Source organism: Mesoplodon mirus (assembly GCF_964341445.2).
Source record: "Mesoplodon mirus genome assembly, chromosome: 12".
Lineage (NCBI taxonomy): Eukaryota > Metazoa > Chordata > Mammalia > Artiodactyla > Ziphiidae > Mesoplodon > Mesoplodon mirus.
The window spans coordinates 350515-370396 of record NC_138988.1 but is presented as its reverse complement, the minus strand read 5'-3'; the positions used below and the strand labels follow the sequence as shown (position 1 = coordinate 370396).

At 46.4% G+C, this 19882-nt stretch overlaps 2 protein-coding genes across 8 annotated transcripts in view; one reads left to right on the top strand and one right to left on the bottom strand.

The window, feature by feature from the left end:
- SLC41A3 (solute carrier family 41 member 3) overlaps positions 1 to 19882 on the bottom strand; it is an 81191-nt gene that overhangs the window by 54522 nt on the left and 6787 nt on the right. For 3 of the 6 annotated variants that reach the window (XM_082637195.1, XM_082637200.1, XM_082637201.1), the window contains exons 1-2: positions 19777 to 19861; positions 2342 to 2628 (exon numbers count right to left, since the gene is read on the bottom strand). In XM_082637195.1, the coding sequence (XP_082493321.1) occupies positions 2342 to 2596 (255 nt within the window). In that variant the 5' untranslated portion in view covers positions 2597 to 2628; positions 19777 to 19861. Of the gene's footprint in view, positions 1 to 2341; positions 2629 to 19424; positions 19561 to 19776; positions 19862 to 19882 lie in introns of those variants that run through there. The other 3 variants (XM_082637196.1, XM_082637198.1, XM_082637197.1) reach the window with 2 other exon arrangements.
- On the top strand, positions 3955 to 5089 carry LOC309813932 (heterogeneous nuclear ribonucleoprotein A1-like; the record flags this gene model as incomplete). 2 transcript variants are annotated; one of them, XM_082639129.1, is made up of 2 exons in its annotated part: positions 3955 to 4861; positions 4928 to 5088. In XM_082639129.1, the coding sequence occupies 2 exons, from the start codon at positions 3955 to 3957 to the stop codon at positions 4939 to 4941; spliced, it is 921 nt and encodes a 306-aa protein (XP_082495255.1). In that variant the 3' UTR covers positions 4942 to 5088. The 2 variants fall into 2 exon arrangements, with proteins under 2 accessions (XP_082495255.1, XP_082495254.1); XM_082639128.1 differs by having other exon boundaries at positions 3955 to 5089.

The window sequence follows — 19882 nt, the reverse complement described above, 5'->3', positions numbered from 1 at the left end:
TGCTTGGCCGGGCCCTGCCCCCAGGCATGGGAAAGAAACACTAGAACAGGTATCTCTAATTCTTATCTGAGTGGCAGCTTTTGTATAAGTTCTTAAACATCAGCACAGAACTACCTGTGATGGAGTATCGACGAGAATAAGAACGTCGGCCACAAACCCTCGTGGGCGAGGCCCAAGTCCAAGGCCCCGGCACCGCATGTCACAGCCCTCCCGGGAGCCCGACCTGGGCAGTTCTCCCTTAGCTCTGGTTTAAGAGGAGAAAACCAGGAATACGGGGTGGCCTGTGCCAGTGACAAAGGTCAGACGCAAACCCAGCTTGTTCTGCTCTGGAGTCTGGGCTCCAAGCCACACAGTGTTCTGTTACCTGCCGCTCAAAGTGCAACTTATAAACCAGCGTGTGTGTGCAGGGGACTTATACATACTTGTCTGTAAATATACAAACATGCACGTATCAATGAATGTGTGTATAAACATGCACATGTACGTGACCTACACACGCGCGTCCGTATCTATCAGTAAGCACATATGCATGTGCAGGGGATACATGCTCGGTGGTGTTATACTGAACACACAATGAAATAGGCTTTTTGAAAATCGTGGCACAGAGAACAGACGTCAGGGAGACAGGGTCAGGCGGGTGGCGAGGAGGCTGGCGGCCTTCAGGTGGAAGAGGGAATTCTTGGGGGAGGTCTGCAGCATGTGAACTTCGGGGACGCGGAAGCCAGGCCCCAAGGTGCTCTGGAAGCTACAGCCGTGTGACTCACCACCGGGTAAAAAAGGATATGGGGCCGCAGGGCACCAGGTCACTGGAGGAAGGAGAGGGCTGAGGGGTCTGGGGATCACAAAGACCAAACGGGGGCCTGGGGCTGAGTCACACCAGGGCAGGGACTCTGGCGTGACACATAGCCATGCTGGGGTCTGAGCAGGTCTGGGAGGAACCTGGAAAGGCAGCTGGCCGTCACCAGTGCTGTGACGCTACAAGGAACTGGACTGCATGGGCTGGAAGGGTCACTGAGGACCCCAGGTGGCAGGGGAGGGGCAGGCAGGTAGTGCAGTGAAGTAGGTGCAGACCGAGGGATGGTGGGGACCGTGGACACTGAGAGGGCAGTGACCACTAACTGTGGCTGTGAGGGAATGTGGGTCCAATGTTGGAAGAGTTGCCAGATTTTCAAGGGAAAACAGGAACTTGAATTTTTATGTGACATCTCGATTTTTAAGTGTTGGTCTTAAAAATTTTAAAGGACCAGCCTTACAGCGAAGTGGCAGACTGAGACTCAAACCCTGACTGGTTCCAAATCAGTGAGGGGCAGGCCTAAGCTCCCTGGGCACGGAGCGCCTGCAGCAAGAGGGGCAGAGGCTGCCGCTCCTCCCGGCTCACCATTCCAGGCAGTCTGTGTTCTCAGCTCCTTGCCAACCAACAGTGACGACCTGGCCACTAGTGGCTTCAAGTATTCTTAGGTACCACGCCCTTCCAGGGAGGACTTCTGCCAATCATGCTGACGAAAGAATGGGGCTTTTGATGCTCAAAGAACAAGAAAGGGATGGTGGGCTTCCCTGGTGGCGCAGTGGTTGGGAGTCCGCCTGCTGATGCAGGGGACGCAGGTTCGTGCCCCGGTCCAGGAAGATCCCACATGCTGTGGAGTGGCTGGGCCCGTGAGCCATGGCCGCTGAGCCTGCACGTCCGGAGCCTGTGCTCCGCAACGGGAGAGGCCACAACAGTGAAAGGCCCGCGTACCGCCAAAAAAAAAAAAAAAAAAAAGGGGGGGGGGGGCCCTGCACACACTGGCGGCAATGGCGCTGTTCTGGCCCTCCATCTCCTCTTCAATGAGGAGTGGGGTCGGCGGTGGTGGGGTCCGCCATGAAGCCGCTGGCCTAGAACCCTCTGAGCGGACTGTGCCACTCTGTCCCAACGCCCACAGTGAGGGACGCAGAAAGCTTTTTTTTTTTTTTTTTTTTTTAAGAGCACATTTACAAAGGATTGACTGCTAAGGGCCTCCCTCCCCTCTAAGTACAGAATCTTGCCGGATAATGAAACAGAGCTGACAGATAAAGAGCCAGTAACCTGATACCATTTAAGCACCTGGATCATGCCAGGCCTGAAATCCAGCCCCTCAGATATTTCAATTATATGAGCTAATAATTGTCTCTTAAAACTTAACCTGGGTTAAAGTTAGTCTCTGACATCAGTAACTAAAAGAATCTTGCCCAAATTATAGAAAAATGGTATTTGAGAAGGTCCTGCCCCTTGTCCCCAAGCTGGACACAATGTGTACCTGCCTACTCCCTAGGCTGACATTAGACAGTACCCCACCCCCACCACCCCCATTTAGTCCCCTCTTACCTGGAAATAGTTCAAAAGGATGCCTGCCCCAGACAGTCCCAGGCCTGCAAACAGGAAGGGCACTGCCACCTGGAGGCCAATGGACAAGGTGGTCTCCCTGCTGAGCTCAGGCCCCAGGGGTTTACGGGCCACCCTTTGGCTCTCGGGGACACTCAGCAGTCCATCTTCCGAGGCTTCAGGGAGTCTTCCTGTGCTGAGGCCGTGCAGCAGGCCCAGCTCCTCTGGCCTCCGCTGTCGGGTCTCTGTCCCATCCATCTGAGTACAGCTGAGCCCCTGGCAGCCTTAATCTGGGAGACATAAAGCAACAGGGGTTGTAGGGCAGAGTTCCTGACCCCCATGGGGCTGACAGCCTGTAGGTTTTCACGTCCTTCTGTACAGCAGAGGCTGCATCATTCTGGCTAATCCACAGCCCTTCCCTTGGAGCCTGCTCCACATGGCCTCCTGCAACCCGGATTTACAACAGTTTTTAATTTAATATGCACATGTTTGGGGAAAAAGTACATACAGAAGTGAACATTAAATATATATGAACTGGAGTCAGCAAAACTGGAGGTATTTAGGACTTCTGAAAATTCTTTCCTCCATAAAAGCAACAAGAAAACTGACAAAAACTGTCAGAATCTTCTTTTTCAGAAATATGGATATTAATCAAAGGCTTGCAGCAACATATTTCTTCAAGAAAAAATGCTGAATCTCAGCACAAACAGCCAGAGTGATGCCCACGATGTTTGTAATGCTTTAACTTGCCTTAGTCCCATCCCCTGCTCTCCAGCTCTGCAGCAGCCTTAAAGACCAACTGCCTGGAAAGATCAGAATGGGCCAGAGCTTTTTCAAAGCCTCGTTCCCAAATAACTGTCACTATTGGACATCAGGTAGCTCACTAGAAGACGCCAGCTGCAGACTCTCTGTATTTCACCTGACTTGTGGTTTGCTTCGTATAAAAAGCCTTTTCCCTTTTTGGCTGCCTGGGGCAGTAGATAATAGTTGGGGTTAACAACACACTAGACAAAAAGCCTAAAAGGAAAAGCTGCAGAATGAGATGCCTACGTGGGTTTTGAAAAGGTCCCATACAATCCCAGGACACTAGAAGGCCACTGGCGTTGGGCTGTGCACATGCTCAGGAAATACCCGAGGAGTCCCAAGCTCTCACCTCTGGCTGATCTGAAGGCTCAGTACAAGCAGGAAGTGAAGGCTAAGGTAGGGCTACCAACTACCTAAGTAAGGGTTGAAGGGATGCCCTGAGATGCACACAGGGCCCCTTTGGCAAGGACTGGGAGACCCGTCAGCACCAGACATGGCGTTCAAGGAAATCTCCACCAATCACTAAGCAGAGGCTTCAGTGCCGCATACAACAGAGAAAACAGACTAAAGAATTAGTTCGGATAAGTCATGAAACAAACAACAGCTACAATAAGCAGCAATAACAAGAAGCCCTGAGAAAAAGAGGGGAGAATCTGATTTCCAGAGGTGCCACATTATTTTATTTTAAATGTCCAGACTAACTAGACAAAAGCTTAATTTAAATCAGCTATTTAAAATATGTTCAGCCTTTCTGCTCCTGGACGCCGCCAAGTCAGCATTGTTGACGTCTCCCCCCCACCCCCACTGCCGTCATGTCTAAGTCAGAGTCACCCAAAGAGCCCAAACAGCTGCAGAAGCCCTTCATCAGAGGTCTGAGCTTTGAAACAACTGATGAGAGTCTGAGGAGCCATTCTGAGCAGCGGGGAGCGCTCACAGACTGTGTGGTAATGAGGGATCCAAATGCCAAGTGCTCCAGAGGCTTCGGGTTTGTCACATATGCCACAGTGGAGGAGGTGGATGCGGCCATGAATGCAAGGCCACACAAGGTGGATGGAAGAGTTGTGGAACCAAAGAGGGCCGTCTCAAGAGAAGATTCTCAAAGACCTGGTGCCCACTTAACTGTGAAAAAGATTTTTGTTGGTGGCATTAAAGAAGACACTGAAGAACATCATCTAAGAGATTATTTTGAACAGTCTGGGAAAATTGAAGTGACTGAAATCATGAATGATCGAGGCAGTGGCCAAAAGGGAGGCTTTGCTCTCATAACCTTTGACGACCATGACTCTGTAGACAAGACTGTCAGTCAGAAATGCCACACTGCGAATGGCCACAGCTGTGAAGTAAGGAAAGCCCTACCTGAGCAAGAGATGGCTAGTGCCTCATCCAGCCAAAGAGGCCGAAGTGGTTCTGGAAACTTTGGTGGTGGTCGTGGAGGTGGTTTTGGTGGGAGTGACAACTTTGGTCGTGGAGGAGACTTCAGTGGCCGAGGTGGCTTTGGTGGCAGCCGCGGTGGTGGTGGCTATGGTGGCCGTGGGGATGTCTATAATGGGTTTGGTAATGATGGAAGCAATTTTGGAGGTGGTGGAAGCTACAATGATTTTGGCAGTTACAACAATCAATCTTCACATTTTGGATCCACGAAAGGAGGAAACTTTGGAGGCAGGAGTTCTGGCCCCTATGGTGGTGGAGGCCAATACTTTGCCAAACCCCGAAACCAAGGTGGCTGTGGTGGTTCCCGCAGCAGCAGTAGCTATGGCAGTGGCAGAAGGTTTTGATGACTGCCAGGAAACAAAGCTTAGCAGGAGAGGAGAGCCAGAGAAGTGACGGGGAAGCTGCAGGTTACAACAGATTTGTGAACTCAGCCAAGCACAGTGGTGGCGGGGCCTAGCTGCTACAAAGAAGACATGTTTTAGACAATACTCATGTGTATGGGCAAAAAAACTCGAGGACTGTATTTGTATAACAGGTTATTTTAGTTTCTGTTCTGTGGAAAGTGTAAAGCATTCCAACAAAGGGTTTTAATGTAGTTTTTTTTTCACCCATGCTGTTGATTGCTAAATGTAATAGTCTGATCATGATGCTGAATAAATGTGTCTTTTTAAAAAAATAATACTAATAAATAAATAAATAAAATATGCTCAGAGAACTTAAGGAACCATGTCTAAAGAAGGAAAGCGTGTACAGGCATCCTCAGTAAGATTAACAGCTCTTTCTCATCAGACATCATGGAGCCAGAAGAAATCAAGAAGCCATAACATGTTGAAAGTGCTTGAAGAGTTCTATGGGCAGCAAAATTATCCTTCAAAAATGAAGGTGAAATTGATTTTCTGATAAACGAAAAGAGAGAATTTGTCACTAGCACATCTGCCCTAGGGGAAATACCAAAGGGAGACTTTGAGGCTGAAATGAAAGGACCCAGACAGCTGTTTGTCCACATGAAGAAATAAAGAGCATTAGCAAGGGTAACTAATAGGCATATTTTACAAAATAGTGTAAGCGTTATTTTTTTGTTAGTAACTCTTTTCTTGTATCTGATTTAAAGACAACTGCATAATGCAGTAGTTATAAATCAGTGTTGATGGGCACACAATGTAGAAGGATGCAACTTGTACAACAGTAAGGCCACAAAAGGGTGGGCACAGAGCTATATACGAACAAAATGTGTATATACTAGTAAATTAAGGTGCTATTAATTTGAGTTAAAATAACTATATATATTATATATACATATCTTATAAATATCTCATATATATAAATACAGTGATAAAGGTTAGGACACACTAGAAAATACATGAGATCTAGTACAAAAGAAGGCAGTAATGGAGAATAAAGGAACAGAAAGAACCATAAGACATAGAAAACAAAGCACTCCAACCCAGCAACAGCAAAATACATATTATTATCAAATACACATGGAACATTCTCCAGAATGGACCATACATCTGGGAGAAAACAAGTCTCAAATTTAAAAGGAGTGAAATCATACAAAGTATGTTCTCCAACCACAATGGAATGAAATTAGAAACAAATAACAGAAGAAAATTTGGGAAATTACAAATATGTGCAAATTAAAAAACACACTCAAATAACTGATGGGTCAAAGAAGAACACACAAAAGAAATCAGAAAATTATATGAGAGAAATAAAAATACAACATACCAAAACTTATGGAATGCTGGGAAGACAGTGTTTAGAGGGAAATTTATATCTGTAAGTACCAATGTTAAAAAAGAAGAGCTCAAATAAATAATCTTTCACCTTAAGAAAAATAATGAAGAAGAGCAGAATCACCACCACCCCCCTGAAAAAATAGAGTGGGAAGGGCTTCCCTGGTGGCGCAGTGGTTGAGAGTCAGCCTGCCGGTGCAGGGGACATGGGTTCGTGTCCCGGTCCGGGAGGATCCCACATGCCGCGGAGCGGCTGGGCCCGTGAGCCATGGCCGCTGAGCCTGTGTGTCCGGAGCCTGTGCTCCGCAACGGGAGAGGCCACAACGGTGAGACGCCCGCATACAGCTTAGAGTGATAATAAGTGGAACAAAGAATAGAAAAACAATAGGGAAAACCAACAAATACAAAGGTTGGGTCTTTGGAAAGATCGAAAAACTGGACAAACCTTTAGCTGACCAAGAAAAAAAGAGAAAAGACTCAAATACTTAAGAGGGAACATTACTTCCAAACTTATAAATTTTAAAATAATTATGAGGGAATACTATGAACGACTGTATGCCAACAAATCAGAAAACCCAGATGAAATGGACAAATTCCTAGTAACACACAAACTCAAGAAAAAAACATTTTTTTTAACTAAAAGACCTATAACAAGAGATTGCATTAATAATAAAAATATTCTCATAAAGAAAAGTCCAAGGTCAGACAACTTCAGTAGTGAATATAAAGCATGCAGGTTGGAAAGGAAAAAGTAAAACTACCTCCATTTAGAAATGGCATGATCTTGTACATAGAAAATCCTAAGGAATACATACACATACACACACACACACAACTATTACAGCTAATCAAGTAAAGCAAGGTTGTAGGATACAAAACTGATACAAAGAAGTTAAGTTTTATTTCTATACACTAGCAATGAACAATCCAAAAATTAAGGAAACAGTAGTTCCTGCAATAATATCAAAAAGCATAAAATGCTTAAGAACACGTTACACAAAAGAAGTTTAAAACGTCTACCTTGAAAACTGCAAAACATTGTTGAAAGAAAGTTTTACAAACCCAACAAATGGAAAGATAGTCCACGTTCATGTGCTGGAAGAGTGAACACTGTTCAGATGGGAGCACTCTTCAAACTGATCTGCAGGTTCAGTGCAATCCCTGTCCAGATTCCAGTGGCCTACTTTGGAAAAAATGACACGATGATCCTGAAATTCATATGGAAATGCAAGGGACCCAGAACCCTAAACAAACTTGGAAGAAAGAACAAAGTTGGAGAACACACACTTTAGGATTTCAAAACCTAACTATGAAGCTGGAGTAATCAAGACCATGTAGTACTGGGGTAAGACTAGAAATACAGATCAATGAAACAGAACTGGGAGTCCGTAGATAAACCCGTGCATCTACAGTCAATTCATTTTCAACAAGGATGCCCACACTATTGAAGGTGGAAAGAACAGTCCTTTCAACAAATGGTGCTGAGACGACAGGACATCCACATGCACAGGAACGAATTTGGTTCCTTACCTCAAATCACATACAAAAACTAACCCAGAAGGGGTCAGAGATCTAACCTAAGAGCTAAAACTATAAAACACATAGGAGAAAACATAGGTGAAAACACAGTGACCTTGGATTAGGCTTCAGTTTCTTAGATGTGACATCTAAAGTACAAGCAACCAAAGAAAAATTAGGTAAAATTGACTTCATCAAAATTTCAAAGTTTTATATTTCAAAGAACACTATCAAGAGAGTAAAAAGACAACCTGCAAAATGAGAGAGGATATTTGCCAATCATATATCTGATTAGGATCTAGTTTCCAGAATATAAAAAGAACACGTACAACTCAACAATAAACCCAATTTAAACATTGGCAAGGGAGTTGAATAGACATTTCTCCAAAAAAGATACACAATGGCCAATAAGCAAGCACATTAAAAGATGCTCAACATTAGTTGTTGGAAAATGCAAATCAAAACCACATTAAGAAACCACTTAGCATAATGTTTTCAAGGTTCTTCCATGTGGTTGCACAAATCAGTACTGCACTCCTTTTTACAGCTAAGTAACATTCCATCATGTGGCTGGACCACATATTCTTTATCCTCTCCTCAGGTGACGGACATCTGGGCTGTTTCCACTTTGGGCTGTTTGGAATAATGCTGCTCTGAACATTCTTATGCAAGTCTCTGTGGACATGGGTTTTCTGTTCTACTGAACTGTACATTTTAAAGGGTGAATTTTTGGTATGTGATTTATATCTCAATAAAAAGTATGAATCATTTGTGGAATAAGGTCAAGCAGCAGAACACCCTCAGCCTCCACAGACTCTCTGAAATCCCTACTCCCTGCCAGAATAGTGCTAACTCGAGACATGATCACACCTCAGCTTGTTCTATTTCTCCTTTACTTTTACCAACTACGACTACAGCGCTAAACAAGAGATGGTCCTCTCCCTTTACTCTTTTTTTTGTGGGGGGCGGGGGCTGCGCCACGCATGGCTTGTGGGATCTTAATTCCCCGACCAGGGATTGATCCCAGGCCCTCGGCAGTGAAAGTGCAGAGTCCTAACCGCTGGACCGCCAGGGAATTCCTGACAGTCATCTCCCTTATCCATGACTTCAGTTACCTGAGGTCAACCATGGTCCAAAAGTAATGGAAAATTCCAGAAAGAAGTTCTAAATTGCGTGCTGTTCTAAGCAGTGTGACGAAAGCTCGCACTGTTCAGCTTTGTTCTGCTGGGGACATGAATCATCTCTTTGTCTGGCATATCCACCCGTTGGTCACTCACTTAGCAGCCCTGTAGGTTACCAGATCCACTGCCATGGTATTACAACACTTGTGTTCAAGTCACCCTTACTTTACTTAATAATGGCCCCAGAGCACAAGTGTAGTCATGCTGTGCCTAATTTATAAATTAAACTTCATCACAGGTATGCATGTACAGGAAGAAACAGAGTATATGCAGGGTTCAGCACACCCGTGGTTTCAGGCATCCACGGGGGTCTTGGGACGTAGCCCCCAGGGGTAAGGGGGGAGCCCACAGCAGTGTTTTGCTCACTCTGCAATTTAGATCAATAAGATCACACTCCATTTATTCTTTTCATGTCTTGTTTCTTTCACTGGACATTACATTTCTGAGATTCAGCCACATTGCTGAATCTGTTTCATTTTATTGTTATACAGAAAGCAACCGCATGAATATGCCACAATCCATTCACCTGTTCTACGCTTGAGGGACCGTCCAACTTACTTTCCCTTCCAAAATAAAAACCTGATTGCTTTTATTACACAAGTACCGTGTTCATGAAAAATAAGATTTACACAATACAAAAAGGTACAAATAAGTTTAAGTCCTCAACAATGTTACTGCTCCAAGATCACTAATGCTAAGTCTAGTGTATATCCTTCCAATGCACACATACACATATATATACACAGTGCACACAGACACATATCCTTCGAATGTACACACACACGTATCCTTCGAATGTACACACACACATACACACAGTGTACACATACCCATATCCTTTGAATGTACACACAGTGTACACATACACATATACCATGTACACATACATGTATACATACACAATGTACACATACGTGTATCATTCCAATGTACACATACACATATATATACAGTGCACACAGACACATATCCTTCGAATGTACACACAGTGTACACATACACACATATATACACCATGTACACATACATGTATATATACACAATGTACACATACGTGTATCATTCCAATGTACACATACACATATATATACAGTGCACACAGACACATATCCTTCGAATGTACACACACACATACACACGTTGTACACATACACATATCCTTCTAATGTACAGTGTACACATACACATATATATACACCATGTACACATACATGTATATACACAATGTACACATAAACACACACTCTCACACTCATACTGTATTTTTTTTTAAATCAACATTCTAGATCCTGGGTGTTTTTTAATATAAAATGTATACACCTTTCCACCTCTCTCTTCAGTAGAGATGTCTTTATGCCTTCTCTTGTCACCCTCGATAGCTGACCCCAGACAGTTTCAGGTGAGGAATGAGGTGGTGGGCTTACTGCACCCAGCTGCTGGTAAACTGTTTTCCCAGAGGATTTATAGCTTCAGGAAGAGCAGAGGCACGTGGCTACCTGTTTAACATGCAGCCCCTCCCCAGGGGCAGGGGCACACTGTGGGCAGCAGAGGGGTGCCCAGGGCACAATGAACGGAGGCAAAGGGGAGCCCCTCGTCTCCAGCCTGCAGAACTGGGGCCGGGGCAGGCTTTGCTTGGCTCAAAGAGGCAGCAAACCACTGAACAAGTCTGGGCGTTACTTATTCCCACCTGCCCTGCACCTCCTGCCAACCAGCCCAGGGACGCCTGCTGCTCTGCCCACCCGCAGGGGCTGCCCTCACTGGGGGCCCAAGCCCTGGTCCTTCATAAGGGCTGGAACCCACTTCCACCCTCCGTGGCCTTCGGGCCCTCGACCCTCTAAGCCCGACCCCTTCCTTTAAATTCCTGCCACACTCCTGGTGATGCTGGTCATCTGAGCCAGGATGCCAGGTCAGGCCATGGTGCAGAGGTGGTAGCAGAGGGGGAGGAGGGGTCCAGGCCTGCCCCATGGAGCACCGCCCGTGCTCCAAACCCGCTGGCGGGATCTCGGGTCCCCACTCTGCATTCTACCTGGAACCCACAAGAGGGAGGACGCTGAGCCGACACGGTTATGGGCCCAGGGCCTCAGGGCTGTATCCCTCACCTCCAGAAACAACGACCCGAAGAGCGCTGCTTAAAGGAGCTCCAGAGACGGGTGCGAGCTGCGGCTAACAGTGCGGACCCCAGAGACGGGCATGAGATGCTAAGGCTGCTGCTGCCGCCACCAAGAAGCCTGTGTGTGAGCACAGGTCACTCTCCACACCTCCCTTCTGGGGAGCCTGTGCAGCCCGCCACTGCCAGGGTCCCGGGATCCAGGGACAACTTCCCCGGGAGAACGCACGGCGCGCCTCGTGCTGGTGCAACGTCACGCCGACCTCTGCCACCGCAGGCTCGCCCCCCATCCGCACCCCTCCCTCCCCCCGGCCTGAGTGAGCCAGAGCCCCCGAATCAGCGGCTCCTTTAACCCCGTCCTGTCTGAGCGAAGAACAGACGTCCTCCGGCGACCTACACGCAGAGGCGGGGCCGAATCCAAAGCTGAGCCCCGGGAGCTGTGCGAACAAAGAAGACAAAGGGGAATCTCTCCCAGCAGCCTCAGAAGCAGCGGATTAAAGCTCCACAATCAACTTGATGTACCCTGCGTCTGTGGAATACCTGAAGAGACAACGAATCATCCCAAATTGAGGAGGTGGACTTTGAGAGCAAGATTTATGAGTTTTCCCCTTTTCCTCTTTTTGTGAGTGTGTATGTGTATGCTTCTGTGTGAGATTTTGTCTGTATACCTTTGCTTTCACCATTTGTCCTAGGGTTCTATCCGTCCGTTTCAGTTTTTTCTGTTTTTTTTACTTAAAAAAATTTTTTTTCTTAATAATTTTTTTAATTTTAATAACTATTTTATATAATTTATTTTAATTACTTTATTTTATTTCATTTTATCCTTTTTCTTTCTTTCTTTCTTTCTTTCTTTCTACTTTTTCTCCCTTTTATTCTGAGCCGTGTGGATGAAAGGCTCTTGGGGCTGCAGCCAGGAGTCAGTGCTGTGCCTCTGAGGTGGGAGAGCCAACTGCAGGACACTGGTCCAAAAGAGACCTCCGAGCTCCACGTAGTATCAAATGGCGAAAATCTCCCAGAGATCTCCATCTCAACACCAGCACCCAGCTTCACTCAACGACCAGCAAGCGACAGTGCTGGACACCCTATGCCAAACAACTAACAAGACAGGAACACAACCCCACCCATTAGCAGAGAGGCGGCCTAAAATAATAATAAGGCCACAGACACCCCAAAATACACCACCAGATGTGGACTTAACCACCAGAAAGACAAGATCCAGCCTCATCCACCAGAACACAGGCACTAGTCCCCTCCACCAGAAAGCCTACACAACCCACTGAACCAACCTTAGCCACTGGGGACAGACACCAAAAACAACGGGAACTACGAACCTGCAGCTTGCAAAAAGGAGACCCCAAACACAGTAAGATTAGCAAAATGAGAAGACAGAAAAACACACAGCAGGTGAAGGAGCAAGATAAAAACCCACCAGACCTAACAAATGAAGAGGAAATAGGCAGTCTACCTGAAAAAGAATTCAGAATAATGATAGTAAAGATGATCCAAAATCTTGGAAATAGAATAGAGAAAATGCAAGAAACATTTAACAAGGACCTAGAAGAACTAAAGATGAAACAAGCAACGATGAACAACACAATAAATGAAATTAAAAATACTCTAGAAGGGATCAATAGCAGAATAACTGAGACAGAAGAACGGATAAATGACCTGGAAGATAAAATAGTGGAAATAACTACTGCAGAGCAGAATAGAGAAAAAAGAATGAAAAGAACTGAGGACAGTCTCAGAGACCTCTGGGACAACATTAAACACACCAACATTCGAATTATAGGGGTTCCAGAAGAAGAAGAGAAAAAGAAAGGGACTGAGAAAATATTTGAAGAGATTATAGTTGAAAACTTCCCTAATATGGGAAAGGAAATAGTTCATCAAGTCCAGGAAGCACAGAGAGTACCATACAGGATAAATCCAAGGAGAAACATGCCAAGACACATATTAATCAAACTGTCAAAAATTAAATGCAAAGAAAACATATTAAAAGCAGCAAGGGAAAAACAACACATAACACACAAGGGAATCCCCATAAGGTTAACAGCTGATCTTTCAGCAGAAACTCTGCAAGCCAGAAGGGACTGGCAGGACATATTTAAAGTGATGAAGGAGAACAACCTACAACCAAGATTACTCTACCCAGCAAGGATCTCATTCAGATTGGATGGAGAAATTAAAACCTTCACAGACAAGCAAAAGCTGAGAGAGTTCAGCACCACCAAACCAACTTTACAACAAATGCTAAAGGAACTTCTAGGCAAGAAATACAAGAGAAGGAAAAGACCTACAATAACAAACCCAAAACAATTAAGAAAATGGGAATAGGAACATACATATCAATAATTACCTTAAATGTAAATGGATTAAATGCTCCCACCAAAAGACACAGACTGGCTGAATAGATACAAAAACAAGACCCATATATATGCTGTCTACAAGAGACCCACTTCAGACCTACAGACACATACAGACTGAAAGAGAGGGGATGGAAAAAGATATTCCATGCAAATGGAAACCGAAAGTAAGCTGGAGTAGCAATTCTCATATCAGACAAAATAGACTTTAAAATAAAGACTATTAGAAAAGACAAAGAAGGACACTACATAATGATCAAAGGATCGATCCAAGAAGAAGATATAACAATTGTAAATATTTATGCACCCAACATAGGAGCACCTCAATAAGGCAAATACTAACAGCCATAAAAGGGGAAATCGACAGTAACACATTCATAGTAGGGGACTTTAACACCCCACTTTCACCAATGGACATATCATCCAAAATGAAAATAAATAAGGAAGCACAAGCTTTAAATGATACATTAAACAAGATGGACTTAATTGATATTTATAGGACATTCCATCCAAAAACAACAGAATATACATTTTTCTCAAGTGCTCATGGAACATTCTCCAGGATAGATCATATCTTGGATCACAAATCAAGCCTTGGTAAATTTAAGAAAATTGAAATTGTATCAAGTACCTTTTCCGACCACAACACTATGAGACTAGATATCAATTACAGGAAAACATCTGTAAAAAACACAAACACATGGAGGCTAAACAATACACTACTTAATAACAAAGTGATCACTGAAGAAATCAAAGAGGAAATCAAAAAATACCTACAAACAAATGACAATGGAGACACGATGACCCAAAACCTATGGGATGCAGCAAAAGCACTTCTAAGAGGGAAGTTTATAGCAATACAATCCTACCTTAAGAAACAGGAAACATCTCAAATAAACAACCTGACCTTGCACCTAAAGCAATTAGAGAAAGAAGAACAAAAAAACCCCCAAAGTTAGCAGAAGGAAAGAAATCATAAAGATCAGATCAGAAATAAATGAAAAAGAAATGAAGGAAATGATAGCAAAGATCAATAAAACTAAAAGCTGGCTCTTTGAGAAGATAAACAAAATTGATAAACCATTAGCCAGACTCATCCAGAAAAAAAGGGAGAAGACTCAAATCAATAGAATTAGAAATGAAAAAGGAGAAGTAACAACTGACACTGCAGAAATACAAAAGATCATGAGAGATTACTACAAGCAACTCTATGCCAATAAAATGGACAACCTGGAAGAAATGGACAAAGTCTTACAAATGCACAACCTGCCAAGACTGAATCAGGAAGAAATAGAAAATATGAACAGACCAATCACAAGCACTGAAATCGAAACTGTGGTTAAAAAATCTTTCAACAAAGAAAAGCCCAGAACCAGATGGCTTCATAGGTGAATTCTATCAAACATTTAGAGAAGAGCTAACACCTATCCTTCTCAAACTCTTCCAAAATATAGCAGAGGAAGGAACACTCCCAAACTCATTCTACGAGGCCACCATCACCCTGATACCAAAACCAGACAAGGATGTCACAAAGAAAGAAAACTACAGGCCAATATCACTGATGAACATAGATGCAAAAATCCTCAACAAAATACTAGCAAACAGAATCCAACAGCACATTAAAAGGCTCATACACCATGATCAAGTGGGGTTTATTCCAGGAATGCAAGGATTCTTCAATATATGCAAATCAATCAATGTGATACACATTGAAGGAGAAAAACCGTATGGTCATCTCAGTAGATGCAGAGAAAGCTTTCGACAAAATTCAACACCCATTTATGATAAAAACCCTGCAGAAAGTAGGCATACAGGGAACTTTCCTCAACATAATAAAGGCCATATATGACAAACCCACAGCCAGCATCGTCCTCAATGGTGAAAAACTGAAACCATTTCCACTAAGATCAGGAACAAGACAAGGCGGCCCACTCTCACCACTCTTATTCAACATAGTTTTGGATGTTTTAGCCACAGCTATCAGAGAAGAAAAGGAAATAAAAGGAATCCAAATCGGAAAAGAAGAAGTAAAGCTGTCACTGTTTGCAGATGACATGATACTATACAGAGAGAATCCTAAAGATGCTACCAGAAAACTACTAGAGCTAATCAATGAATTTGGTAAAGTAGCAGGATACAAAATCAATGCACAGAAATCTCTGGCATTCCTATACACTAATGATGAAAAATCTGAAAGTGAAATCAAGGAAACACTCCCATTTACCATTGCAACAAAAAGAATTAAATATCTAGGAATAAACCTACCTAAGGAGACAAAAGACCTGTATGCAGAAAGAAACTAAAGATGATACAAATAGATGGAGAAATATACCATGTTCTTGGATTGGAAGAATCAACATTGTGAAAATGACTCTACTACCCAAAGCAATCTACAGATTCAATGCAATCCCTATCAAACTACCACTGGCATTTTTCACAGAACTAGAACAAAAAATTTCACAATTTGTATGGAAACACAAAAGACCCCAAATAGCCAGAGCAATCTTGAGAACGAAAAACGGAGCTGGAGAAATCAGGCTCCCTGACTTCAGACTATACTGCAAAGCTACAGTAATCAAGACTACATGGTACTGGCACAAAAACAGAAATACAGATCAATGGAACAGGATAGAAAGCCCAGAGATAAATCCATGCACATATGGTCAACTTATCTTTGATAAAGGAGGCAGGAATGTACAGTGGAGAAAGGACAGCCTCTTCAATAAAGGTGCTGGGAAAACTGGACAGGGACATGTAAAAGTATGAGATTAGATCACTCCCTAACACCGTACACAAAAATAACCTCAAAATGGATTAAAGACCTAAATATAAGTTCAGAAACTATCAAACTGTTAGAGGAAAACATAGGCAGAACACTCTATGACATCAATCACATCAAGATCCTTTTTGACCCACCTCCTAGAGAAATGGAAATAAAAACAAAAATAAACAAATGAGACCTAATGAGACTTAAAAGCTTTTGCACAGCAAAGGAAACCATAAACAAGACCAAAAGACAACCCTCAGAATGGGAGAAAATATTTGCAAATGAAGCAACTGACAGAGGATTAATCTCCAAAATTTACAAGCAGCTCATGCAGCTCAATAACAAAAAAAACAAACAACCCAATCCAAAAATGGGCAGAAGACCTAAATAGACATTTCTCCAAAGAAGATATACAGATTGCCAACAAACACATGAAAGGATGCTCAACATCTTTACTCATTAGAGAAATGCAAATCAAAACTACAATGAGATATCATCTCACACCAGTCAGAATGGCCATCATCAAGAAATCTAGAAACAATAAATGCTGGAGAGGGTGTGGAGAAAAGGGAACTCTCTTGCACTGCTGGTGGGAATGTGAATTGGTACAGCCACTATGGAGAACAGTACGGAGGTTCCTTAAAAAACTAAAAATAGAGCTACCACATGGCCTAGCAATCCCACTACTGGGCATATACCCTGAGAAAACCATAATTCAAAAGGAGTCATGTACCAAAATGTTCATTGCAGCTCTATTTACAATAGCCAGGAAATGGAAACAACCTAAGTGTCCATCATCAGATGAATGGATAAAGAAGATGTGGCACATATACACAATGGAATATTACTCAGGCATAAAAAGAAACAAAATTGAGCTATTTGTAATGAGGTGGATGGAGCTAGAGTCTATCATACAGAGTGAAGTCAGTCAGAAAGAGAAAGACAAATACCGTATGCTGACACATATATATGGAATTTAAGGGAAAAAAATGTAATGAAGAACATAGGGGTAAGACAGGAATAAAGACACAGACCTACTAGAGAATGGACTTGAGGATATGGGGAGGGGGAAGGGTAAGCTGTGACAAAGCGAAAGAGAGGCATGGACATATATACACTACCAAACGTAAGGTAGATAGATAGTGGGAAGCAGCCGCAGAGCACAGGGAGATCAGCTCGGTGCCTTGTGACCACCTAGAGGGGTGGGATAGGGAGGGAGGGAGACGCAAGAGGGAAGAGATGGGAACATACGTGTATGTATAACTGATTCACTTTGCTATAAAGCAGAAACTAGCACACCATTGTAAAGCAATTATACTCCAATAAAGATGCAAAAAAAAAAAAAAAAAAGGAAGTTATGAGGACCAGTAAATGTGGAAAGCACTTACAAATGCATCTAGCTAAGTAATAAAAACAGACCATGACATTTTGAACATATACTGTGATTTTAATTATGTACTAATAAAAATGGTATGCATTAAAAAATCTAAAAAAAAATTAAAAAAAATAACGACCCCACTCCCATGACATGTGGGGCGACTCTCTACCTCCTTAAGCTTCACCAGACCCCAGGACGGCCCGACCATTACTGCCCCAATGACCCCGACCACGGCGGAGAGGGCCAGATAGGCAGCCCGCTGTCCCAGGCCCACCTCATCTGCTCAAGGACGCCCACCTGCAAGGTCTCCTCACCTCAGTTTCTCCCCTCAATCTCTGCAGGGTCGTCTGCTGGGAAAGGAACCTGCTCTAGGATTTGCCTCTAAAACAAGCTCCGCTGACCTCAACTTACCCCCTAGCTCTCAGTCCACTTCTCTCCCACCCTTCAGGACACAACCACAGAGACACGTCCCTCTGCGCTCAGCACCCACTGGCCCCTCCGTGCATGCCGCCTGAGCCAGGCCAGCGGTGACCAGCCCGGCTCCAGCAGGACCCCCAAACCCAGCACCCACTCCACCCAGCCGCCAAGCCTCACCCACCACACGCGCCTCACCCCCCCACACGCGCCTCACCCCCCCACACGCGCCTCACCCCCCACACGCGCCTCACCCCCCACACGCGCCTCACCCCCACACGCGCCTCACCCCCACACACGCGCCTCACCCCCCCACACGCGCCTCACCCCCCCACACGCGCCTCACCCCCACACGCGCCTCACCCCCACACGCGCCTCACCCCCCACACGCGCCTCACCCCCCCACACGCGCCTCACCCCCACACGCGCCTCACCCCCACACGCGCCTCACCCCCACACACGCGCCTCACCCCCCCACACGCGCCTCACCCCCACACGCACCTCACCCCCCGCGCCTCACCTCCCCGCGCGCCTCACCTCCCCGCGCGCCTCACCCCCCCACACGCGCCTCACCCCCCCACACGCGCCTCACCCCCACACGCACCTCACCCCCCGCGCCTCACCTCCCCACACGCGCCTCACCCACACGCGCCTCACTCCCCACACGCGCCTCACCCCCACACGCGCCTCACCCCCCCACACGCGCCTCACCCCCCCACACGCGCCTCACCCCCACACGCGCCTCACCCCCACACGCGCCTCACTCCCACACGCGCCTCACCCCCCCACACGCGCCTCACCCCCCCACACGCGCCTCACCCCCCGCGCCTCACCTCCCCGCGCGCCTCACCTCCCCGCGCGCCTCACCCCCCCACACGCGCCTCACCCCCCCACACGCGCCTCACCCCCACACGCACCTCACCCCCCGCGCCTCACCTCCCCGCGCGCCTCACCTCCCCGCGCGCCTCACCCCCCCACACGCGCCTCACCCCCCCACACGCGCCTCACCCCCACACGCACCTCACCCCCCGCGCCTCACCTCCCCGCGCGCCTCACCTCCCCGCGCGCCTCACCCCACACGCCTCACCCCACACGCGCCTCACCCCACACGCGCCTCAACCCCCCCACACGCCACCCCACACGCGCCTCACCCCACACAGCTCCTGCCCTCCTATACGTGTGTCCTTGGAAAAGTTAAATTTCTGTGCCTCCTTAGGGTCGAGAAGACACCGGGGACTAACGCATCTGCATCACAGGACACGTGGCCTGTCCCCACCCCCAGCAAAAACCCTCAGAGGCTCTGGCGTTTTAACTCAACGGTTTTAACTACCCCGCAGCAGAATCACCTGGAAGGGCCGTTAAAGGCAGCCCGTGCTGGACCCACCTGGGTGCTTTCCCATCACTGGTGGGGGTGGGGAGCGGGCCAGTCGGCGCCGACGCCGGGTGCTGTGGGCGCGGGCCCCAGAGCTACCTGAGCGACAGGCCGCCACGCTCCGGGCCCAGGGGTGTCCCCATCCCGCTCTCCGGACCCCGGCCGCGCGGACCGCCCCTGCTCCCCCAGTCCTGCCTCCCCTTCCGCGTACGTTCTGCTCCACCCCGCTCCGGGCCCTCGGAGCCCCGGGCCGCCCCCTCCGCGCACCCGGCTCCGGGCCCTCGGAGCCCCGGGCCCTCGGAGCCCCGGGCCGCCCCCTCTGCGCACCCCACCCCGGGCTCATCGGGCGCAGAGCCGCACTCACCGGATACCCCCGGGCGGCGACGGGAAGCGACTCGGCTGGAAGAGCGGCGAGGCCGCTGGGTCCAAGAAGGAGGCGGGACGGCGGCCTTCTCCCAAAGCCCGCCCTA